At 36.3% G+C, this 10618-nt stretch overlaps 2 protein-coding genes across 3 annotated transcripts; one reads left to right on the forward strand and one right to left on the reverse strand.

The window, feature by feature from the left end:
* The first annotated feature begins 345 nt into the window (after positions 1–345).
* Positions 346–3466, forward strand: LOC107463780 (protein spotted leaf 11). Of its 2 annotated transcripts, none has more exons than XM_052251411.1 (3): positions 346–1385; positions 1538–2287; positions 3329–3466. In XM_052251411.1, the coding sequence occupies exons 1-2, from the start codon at positions 737–739 to the stop codon at positions 2284–2286; spliced, it is 1398 nt and encodes a 465-aa protein (XP_052107371.1). In that variant the 5' UTR covers positions 346–736; the 3' UTR covers position 2287; positions 3329–3466. The 2 variants fall into 2 exon arrangements, with proteins under 2 accessions (XP_052107371.1, XP_015938173.1); XM_016082687.3 differs by lacking the exon at positions 3329–3466 and having other exon boundaries at positions 346–562; positions 671–1385; positions 1538–2542.
* Positions 3438–10149, reverse strand: LOC107463694 (ABC transporter C family member 3). The gene is made up of 10 exons (XM_016082574.3): positions 7439–10149; positions 7136–7222; positions 6326–7027; positions 5998–6162; positions 5467–5758; positions 5154–5368; positions 4430–4735; positions 4288–4351; positions 3685–3924; positions 3438–3583 (listed from the first exon to the last, which is right to left on the reverse strand). The coding sequence occupies exons 1-10, from the start codon at positions 9797–9799 to the stop codon at positions 3456–3458; spliced, it is 4560 nt and encodes a 1519-aa protein (XP_015938060.1). The 5' UTR covers positions 9800–10149; the 3' UTR covers positions 3438–3455.
* Positions 10150–10618: the final 469 nt, after the last annotated feature.

A 10618-nucleotide genomic window follows, 5' to 3' on the forward strand; every position in this document is an offset into this window, starting at 1 on the left:
ATTTTTTTGCAATAATTAATTTTAATAAATAAAAAATATTTATATATTTTATATTTAATTATTAAAGAATAAAAGATTTTGTTGCCGTTTAAAGTATTGTGTATTAAAGTATTGTCATTTAAAACATTTATTTATATACTAGGATATTCTATATTTATTAGAGTCCAACAATGCTCTTGTTTTATATTAGCCTTTGATTTTCATCTAATAAAATCTAATGACCTATATAAGTGTGGCTCATTCAATAAACAAATAATGGTTAAGCTCGTTTTAGACATACCCAAATATAACTAATACAATTAAAATCTTAACAACTATTTTAATGTACAACATCAATCACAAAAATCACTTTAAAAATTTAGTCCATAAAATTTTGGTCCCAACATGTCAAATCAAGATTCACAGCAAACAACTCGACGGAAACTGCACGTGAGTTTTCCCTTTAAACACTGCTGAGAGTCCGAGAATGGCTCACCGAACCTCTTCTTTTCCTGAAGCGTTGCTTCAGTTGGGTTTCGTTAGCACCAACCATTATTTTCATCGCAATTTCGATTTTCCAGAGGTATGATACCTAAATTCAATTCATTGCTCTTCAATTCAGGCCCTTCTCTATCTTTAGAACTCTATGAAGGTTTTGATTGTGTTATTTCATCGGTACTTTTTCTATTAGTCCCACAATTAATTTGGGCTTGAAGTTCCAAGTCATTTGGGGAAAAAAACAAGAGAGAGAAGAAAAATGTATGAAAGTGAAAGTGGTGACATTGATTGGGAAAATGAACTGAGAAAGTTTCAGAATGCAATAGCCACAGGGACCAAGTCCAAGAGAATCAAAGCCATGTCCATGCTTGCTCGTTACTCCAAACACGCCCCTGAACATGTATTGGCTCGCACCATACCCTTTCTTATGGAGATCCTTGGCCACAATAACCGTTCAATTGATTCTGCCAATTTCTCTCTTCAAATGGCTTCAGCTTATTGCTTGAAGTGCATAGCTTGCAGGAGTGACGAGTTGGTAACTCAAATGGGTGCAAACGGTGCTGCGCAATTGCTTCTGAATTTGTTGCCTCATTCTGATGGGATGTTTCTGAAAGTTCTTGTGAAATGCTTGTTGGTTGTGGTTGGTTTTTGTAACACAAGTAGGGCTGTTGTTGCTACTGCTGGTGGGTTAGGTATCATTGTAGATAAGTTGAGTTCTTGCGAGGATCGGGGAATTCGAAGGTATTTGCTGGAGATTCTGAGTTTGTTGGCGCTGCGGCGCAATGTTAGGAGGGAAATAGTTAGGCTTGATGCTCTTCACTATGTTGTGGAGGCTGTTGGTGTTGGTAGTATGGTCTCCAGAGAGAGGGCATGTCAAGCAATTGGAATGTTTGGAGTTACAAGAGAAGGTAGGCGACTATGATTGCACAAATTACAAATACTTCATTATGTGTCTGCATCAAATACTTGCTAAATTTGTGATTGATGCTATCATTAGATTGTTGTATTTACGCATCGTATTGTGTTGTATTAAATAATTGTCTGTGTTTGTGCAACATAGGTAGGCGGGCTGTTGTTGAATTGGGTGCAATACTCCCAGTTGTGGAGCTATTTTGCAGCGGAGATCACACCACGAAGCTTGTGGCTGGGAATACTCTTGGTGTGATCTCTGCTCATGTTGATTGCATTAGGTCAATTGCTCAAGCTGGGGCTATCCCCCTTTATTCCGAGCTTCTTGAAGGGGGCGATCCTTCTGGTAAGGACATCGCGGAGGATGCATTTTGCGTGTTGGCTGTTGATGAGGCTAACGCCATCGAAATTGTTGGGCACTTAGTAAGGATCATGAGAGATGGTGATAATGAGGCGAAGGCTGCAGCTGCTAATGTGGTGTGGGATCTATCAACTTACAACCACTCAATACCAGTGGTGCGCGATTCAGGCGTGATTCCGGTACTTGTTGAGCTTTTGGGGAGTGGAAGCAATGACGTAAAGGAGAATGTTTCTGGTGCATTTTCTCAGATGAGCTATGATAGGGTGAATAGAATTGCACTTTCCGATGCTGGGGTGGTTCCAATCTTCATTGACTTGTTGCATGATGATTTTGAGGAACTAAGGGATAATGCAGCTGAGGCTCTTGTCAATTTTTATGAAGATCCATTGTACCATGATAGTGTATCTCATATAATTGATGTTCCTTCATTCAGAAGCATGCAGAATCGGCTGGCTCAACTTCGTGAAACGAATGAGCGTGCTCCTGTAGAAAGAATGAATATTGATCTTCCCGCTTGGAATTCAGATCAAATAACCTAAGGTTTTGTTTCGATCTCTGTGTTTCATAGTAGTTTGAATCTCTAGTTGTATAAATATAAATTATATAGTATGGTATAGATGTATATTGTCATGAGAATGAGGAGAGGGGTTATTTTTCCCCTGCATTCTCAAGAGAGAAATTTCCATGTATAGAATAGAAAGAAGACAATCTTTATATCTTGCTACTGTACATTTCAAGATGTTTATGAAAGAATAAACAAAGAAAGATGATTGTAGAACCATGTACTTATGGTAAAATGCATGAATTTGTAGGTGCTTGAAAATGCTTGAATTTGTATAGTTTTTATGCCAAAATTTCACCTGCTATTGTCTAAGGATGAGGAAATCTGGTGCTTTCTTGTTATTTGAATGATGGATCACACTAAATAAATATTACCTTTTAAGGTAGTTATCGTAAGAATCAAGCAGTTTTAATGACAGAACAACATTGTAGAACTCTCACATTGAGGTACATGAAAATTTGATCCTAACTTAATATGTCATTTCACTAAGATGTTTGATACATTAATATACTGTGTAATCAATAAAACCAGGACATGTAAACCAATTATATGAACAGGAGTTTGGTTTCAATTGTGAACTTCGACCCCCCACAATGTTGGTTTTTATACTAACAAGTTTGGTTTTGATAGGTTTGTATAGTACAGAGGGTATTAGAATATGTGGATGTTTTGGTGCGCAAAGCATGTAATATTGTAATGTATCACTGATGATCTTCATAGCAATATTAGAGTGGTGACTCAAGAAGTATAGAAGGATATATGTAATGTCTTATATTGTGTTTGTTATGGGTATTGTATTGTATTAAGGATTTTCATAAACTCAGTCAGAATTTTTGTGATCAAGAGTTGGAACCGATAGTCATTTTACTTAGCTTTGTTATGATCTTAGTTCAATTTTTCATTCACCATACATATGTGATAAACGTGTATATGGTTTAACATATGTCACTACTATAAATTTATTTTTAATTAACAATACATAAAATAGAATTTTTACTCATTCTACGTTTCTACTACAGCCATAAGCATTCATTCCATAACATAAGATAAGTTCCATTGATCCATTCCTATACAAGTCTCAACAACAATGAAATATGTGAAGATCACTAAAATATAGGCCACGGGACATTTGGTTCCACACAAGGTTCAATTCACTGGTGTCTCAACTTTCAAACCAGAGTTTGACCTTCGAGTGTATTCTTCAACTAGTTGAGCAAGAGCTGAAGATTTGTTCTTAAGCAACTTTTTTGGTGAATCATATTCCTCAATAAGTCCTGAAGGATCAATATTAACATAACTCATGTTCCCGGCAAGAGAAAAAGTATGGCAAACAAAAAAGAGAAAGGCAACGAAAGAGAAGGTAAGTGATTCTTGCCTTGGTTAAGAAACAGAACCATGTCACTGTCAAGGATTGAAGTTATTCTATGAGCAATTGTAATTATTGTGCAGCCTGAAAAATTCTGCTTAACTGTTTGCTGAATAATATTATCTGTGGCTGTATCAACTGATGCCGTAGCCTCGTCAAGCACTAGGATCTTGCTTTTCTTTAGTAAGATGCGGCCAAGGCAGACCAACTGTCTTTGACCCATACTCCAATTTTCGCCATTCTCGGTAACTATAGAATTCATAATGTTATGCAATATAATATAATATAATAATTATTTTGATTCACAATATCTGTAACTTAGTTCAATATATCCATTGTTCTCATATTTCAATGTCACATCTATTAAGCATTTTCCAAATGTACCCTTCACACAATGTTAAGCACAATAAACAACAAAGCATTTACACCATAAACTAGTTATTAAGTAAACAAATTTATAGTCAAATATTGATAATGTGCTTCTTAATCAATGTGCATATACCGTGACAAATATTAACAACAAAAAGGATTATAATATATTCTTGCTATAAATATACATAACAATTTGACTTGTAAGATCTTATGCATCTTTTAGGTTTTGAGAAGTCAAACCTATGGAGTCCAGCTTCTCTTCTTTCTTCCTTACTTCATCTCCAAGTTGGCACATATCTAAAGCCTAAAATATTTTCCGAAGCATATTAGTATGTTAATAAAAAGATCAGTTCTTCAAAGTGTCAAAGGCAAACCATATTACCTCCCAAATTTGTTCATCTGTGTATTCTTCCAGTGGATCTAAGTTGTTCCTTATAGTCCCTTCAAACATTGTTGGATCCTGTGGAATAATGCTTAATTTGGATCTTAAATCATGAATTCCAATTGAAGATATATTGATGCTATCAATCAATATTTTTCCAGCAACTGGCTCAACAAGCCGGAAAAGTGTTTGCACTAGAGTTGTTTTCCCGCTTCCAGTTCTTCCCACAATGCCATTTTTTGCTCCAGCAGCGAAAGTGCAAGTAAGTCCACGTAATACAAGTGGTAAGTGAGGAGCATACCTGACCTAAATCACACAAAGTCTAATTAATGATCTCACTCTACCACATAAAAGTCATGAACCAAATAACAGTATAGTCAACACAAAAAGTCATCCATGTGACCCCGCAATAATAGCTTAAGTTTTTGAGAGAAACAGTCAAGAACATGATCCTAGTTCTCTACAGCCAAGTAATCTAAATACCCATCCTTATTAAACTGATTTTTATAGATAAAAAAAGGTCGAATTTCATCACAAAATAGGAGGAACTGTACATTGCCAGTGCATCAAGCCATAAGGGACATGTGTAAGAGCACATGTTGTTAAGATATAAACTCATTCATATGCTTCTACAAAAAATTTTAAAACTTTTAAGAGAGATGATTCATGATGAGTAGTTGCAGTCGCTTTGAAACAAAACAAGTGAGTAACTCTTTGTGGGTACCTGTAGATCTTGGATATGAACCTCCCCGAATGGTGGCCATGAAGGATCAGGTTGGTTGTCTTCTATGACAAGAGGAGGTTCACTTGGGATGGAGGTGTATTGAAAAATTCTTTCTACAGATATAATTTTGTTCTCCAATTGGCAAAGAAACCAAACTATATTAACCACTTGTGAATTTAAATTGAGCCCATACGTCACAGCCAACCCCGCAATGCCTTGACAAAAGATAAAGGTGAATTAGTAAAATGAGGTTTCCTTCCAAAGTGTCACAAGGATTGTTGTATGTATGTAATTTGAATTTTGAACAACTCACCAGGAGTAATTGCATTTGGAAAAGATACCAAGAAAATCAAACAGAACGCAAATGTGATGGAGGATAAAATATCCAATCTGAAACACAACCATTCCATTGCTATAGCAGAAAACATCTTTGGTAGGGAATATCTATCCGTCAATTTCATGTTTATGTCACCGAATCTTGATTCTTGCTCAAAAGCTCTTATGGTTGTTGATCCAGAAATGGTTTCAGAAAAATGTTGTATTACTGGAGCTTGGCATATACCAACTAACCGTGCCAATTCCCGTGCCGATGCTGAATAGTATTGCTGCACAATATCAACTTATATTTTTACCATACATACTGCTATGTTTTGTACAATATCATCAGTAAGATTCATATGCATTTTTCTTTTTCTACGTCTAAGAACTTTCGAGAACAAGCAATAAAATTCAATGCACTTTTAAACATTTGATTCATGATGTAAACGTACTTCAGAAAAACATGGAGGAGGAATAAGAATAAAAATAAACATCAGGTTCGTTTTGAGCTAATTTAGAAAACTACCTGGTACCAAATGCATGCTGCGACCACCGGAATAAATACAATAAACACTTGCCATGCAGCTTGAGACATCACTGCAATACTTCCCAAGACGAAAGCCAGATTGAAGGTAACTGCCCATAATATATTTGGAATGTTAATATCTATTGCACTTTGGTCTGTTGAAGCCTACAACAAAAATCAGAACTAAAGTTTAGACAAACAATTCTATTCAAGAATTAAAAAGAAGAGATACATCAAAAAGGTAAGGTAATCAACAAAACTCTGATATAGCAAAGAACTTGTCTCCTCAAAAATAGCAAGCAAAGCATTATCAATTATTAGAACATACTCTATTAAGGATTCGCCCACTTGGGGTGGCATCAAAAAATGACATTGGTGCTCGAAAAAGGCACATATGCAATTTATTGAAGAGTATGGTTGCAGTCACATATCCAGATATCACAGTAAGCATTGATCTGACAAGGTTGCCAATGGAACTTCCAATTGCTAAAGCAGCATAGACAGCCATAAGCGTAACACTTCCAACAGCAGCTTCTGCAGTTGCAGAAACTGGAGTTGCCAAAGTCATCCAGTAATTACTCGCAACATTCAAAGCTACAGTAAGTATTTGTGAAAGTAATATGAAGGGTACAAGAACACCTCCATATGCTGTTGTCATGTATTTCCAGTAGACTTTAAACTCAACTCTACCCTTTTCTCGTTCTTCGTCTTGAACAAGTTGGCCTTTTTTATCAACTATTTCGTCTGGTTTACCATTTTGATCATCAATGTTTTCCAAGTCTTGCTCTCCAAAAGAACTTAGTGAATCACTATCCTCCACGGTGAGACCTAATGTCTTAGACGTGGGACTTCTCTCAAAAGATTTACTCGAAAGCCTTCTCTCTAAAGATTTACTTGAAGTCCTTCTCTCTAAAGATTTAATTGAAGACAAAGCTTCCTGATGTGCCCCTACGAGTTCCATAAAATCAGTGCCTGACTTGAGAATGTCATTGTATTTTCCAGACTGAGTTATCCTTCCATCTTTCATGACCTAAATAAATTATAAGCAAGACAGACAAAAAGTCAGAGAGAAGTAAATTAAATGTGAATTCATGAACATGAGAACCTGTAAAAGAAAATAATAATAATAATAACTCACCAATATTAGATCAGCATCAGGTAAGAACTCTATCTGATGAGTAATGTATATCACAGTTTTTGTTTGTAAAAGGCCGAGTATACACTCCTAAAGCAATAAAGCAGTAATTTAAAATCAGATAACGTTTGTGCAAACATATTATCAATATTTCAAAAATTTGTACTTAATTAACAATAAACATATGATCAATATTTCAGAAATTTCTACTTGATCAACAATGCAAGCAACAATGACAGAATTTATACGGGGATTAGAAATAATTGCACTAAAAGCAAAAGAATTCAAAGTATAGAAAAATAAGACCTTAAAAAGATGAGATCCTGTATGAGCATCCACAGCACTGAAAGGGTCATCAAACAGGTATATATCAGCATCTTGGTAAAGAGCGCGAGCTATTTGTAATCTTTGCTTCTGTCCACCACTCAAATTGATTCCTTTCTCACCAACAATAGTCTGGTCACCAAATGATAGAACCTCTAGGTCTTTTGTTAAGGAACATGCTTCTAGTACCTTCTCATACTTTTCCCTGTCCATCTCTTTGCCAAATAGTATGTTATCTTCTATCTTACCACTTTGTATCCATGGCGACTGAGAAACATAAGCCTTTGTTCCACACACTTTAATGGTCCCAGATAGCTTTGGGACTTCACCAATCACACAAGAAAGTAAACTTGACTTTCCAGATCCAACAGTGCCACAAACAGCAACCCTCATGCCATGAAAAACTTTGAGATTTAGGTTCGCCAGAGTAGTACTAGAGGAAGAGGAATCCCATGAGAAATTTCCATCTATAACTTCAACTGCTAAATCAGAACTACCATGCGGAAGTTTCTCTACTGCATTGGCTTGCAAGTCATCTAGACAAAGAAATGATGTGATCCTATCAAGTGAGACCTTAGTTTGTGCTATCATTGAAATTGTGTCAGGGAGGCTATATATGGGAATTTGAAGAATTCGGAAAGTTGCGAGTGCAGATAAGATCTTCCCTGATTCAAGTGGTATGCCCATAAGAACACATGTACCAAAAGTAACCACAGCAACAAAAGTTGGGGCATTAAAGAAGAGAAATCTAATAATCACTGAACCAATGACAAATTTCTTTAGCCATATCTCCTCAGCCTTCCTAAGCTGAATGATCTTCTCTAAGAACTTCATCTCCCAAGCTTGCAGTTTCAGAATCCTCATATTCTTTAAGATCTCAGACGTTGACTTCATTCGTTTGTCTTTGAACTCCATTAACTTATTTTGGTATTTTTCTTGCAATGATGCCACTGGCATGTTTAGCAACATCACAATTACGGTGGCAACAAAAGCAGCAATCGAAGCAAGCCCAACACTCCGATACAGAATCAACAAGGCCAAAGCAACTTGCAAAACAGCCACCCATGGATCATGCATGTACCAACAAAATTCACCAACCCTTGAAGCATCAACAGTCAACAAGTTCACGATTTCTCCGCTACTATGAGCATCCTTCGATTTACACGAAAGCTTCAAACCTTTAGCATAGATCGTCCCCACCAACATTGATTGTATCCTAACCCCAATCTGCTGGAACCTGAACATCCAATGTCTCTGCGAGAGGCACTCCACAAACTTACCAACAGCAAATGCCAATACCAAAACATAGCCTTCGTTTTCAAACATTTGCTCCCCATTGAGGTATTGAACAAGGAAATCAATCAAATAAGGACCAACATAAGAAGCACAAGTGTACACGAATGCAAATAAGGCTGACAGTAAGATCAGCTGCCATGTTGACAAGAACATTGCCTTAACCAACTTAAAAGTGGTTACTTTCCCATCATCACCACATTGTGACTCAAGCTTGTCCCTAAGATTTGGAAAAGCCCCATAGGCACTATCATTGATATGAAGAACAGGAAGATCCTCGATATCTAAAGCCTTGTTATTGCCTAGAGATATCAATGGACTCAACCAAGAGAATGTAAGAAAACTAAAGAATCCAGCATTGTAATAGCTCAATGAATTTCCATCTCCTCTGGTTTCATTGCGATTACAACCGTTCCTCACCAAAGATTCATCATTCAAAAGGGCTTCTTCAAGAGGGGCATTCTTAACAACATGGTTTCGGGGAAACCCCAAATAACACAGAAATAAAGCACTAATAAAAGCACTTATATCGGAAACAAGATACATAATCGGCAAGAAAGCTTGCTTTTCATAGATTATAAAGTCTATTATAATGCAACAAAAGGAAACAACAGCATATACCCAGCAACAAATCCTCAAGAAACTTGAGGGGAAATGTCCCCAAGAACCGGAGCTTCCAAATTGCAAATAACCACAAACAACAGCCCAAGCAAGTGATCTAAGAGCAAAATCAGAAATTGCAACAATAACTTCGTTTGAGGAACCAGTACCACCATCATTTTTATACAAGTAAAAGTAGGTTAGCAAGCACAGCACAAGGTTGAACACACAAATAGCTAAGCTAAAAAGTGGACCTTGTTTGAAGTACAAGAATCCACCACTACGTAATCGAATTCTTTCATTGTTTTCTCTATGGTTCACATTCGCATGAACTTTCTCCCATATCCATGACAGAAGCAGCGCAATTAACAGAATTAGGTTCAACGAAGCAGATACATAACGCGTGAAAAGCGGTTGGAGGAGAATATCATCAACAGTTGCAAGGTGCATGATTATGGAGGAATAGTGAGATTAGAGAAACTGAGTACCTAAGCTTACTGTGAAGCAAAACGAAGAAGGAGGAGAAGATTTTTCAGTGGAAATGGTTGACTTGTTGACTTTTGGTCCAAAGTGGAAGAGTGGAAGTTATTAAAGAGAGAAGTGACGAGTAAAGAGAGGTTTGAGTTTGGAAGGAAATACTGAAGAGAAGGAAAAGATGACGTCAGAAAATTGATGAATGCCGTTGGAGATGAATGAAGCAATGATGGGAAGATGATCACGTTGTCGTTGCTTTCGACGCAATACGTTTCCGCATTACTCTTCACTCCAGGAGAGTAGCGCCAACTTTGTAGGTTGCGTTTTCTATCTTTCTTTCTTTCTTTCTTCTCCTTAAAGAAAAAGAAAAGGAAAGTCTTCCATGTGTTGGAAAATTCATAAAATGGAAAGTTTTTTTTTCCAAATACTTAGTGCTAATAAACTAATAATTTAATTTGCTAATTATACATAAATAATATTTAATATTATGAAGCAACGGAAACGGTCACTCATTATTTGATCGATTGTTTTAGAATTAAAAACGCATGGTCTCAGAGTTATTTTTGTGATTGTCTTTCCCCTTAAAGTCATAACGACTTTTGGACATGGTGGACTGTATCAACAGAAATCCTTAACCCGTTAAAAAATGCTGATCTTAATTCTCAATTGTTTGCCATCATTTTCGACCACGTACCATTAGATGAATACCATCTTTAGAAAAAAAATATTTAATATTATGAAATATGAAAAGACTAGACATTATGTTTGAATGAAAATAAATTTATTTTTATTTTT

Source organism: Arachis duranensis, chromosome 1, assembly GCF_000817695.3.
Source record: "Arachis duranensis cultivar V14167 chromosome 1, aradu.V14167.gnm2.J7QH, whole genome shotgun sequence".
In the NCBI taxonomy this organism is placed as follows: domain Eukaryota; kingdom Viridiplantae; phylum Streptophyta; class Magnoliopsida; order Fabales; family Fabaceae; genus Arachis; species Arachis duranensis.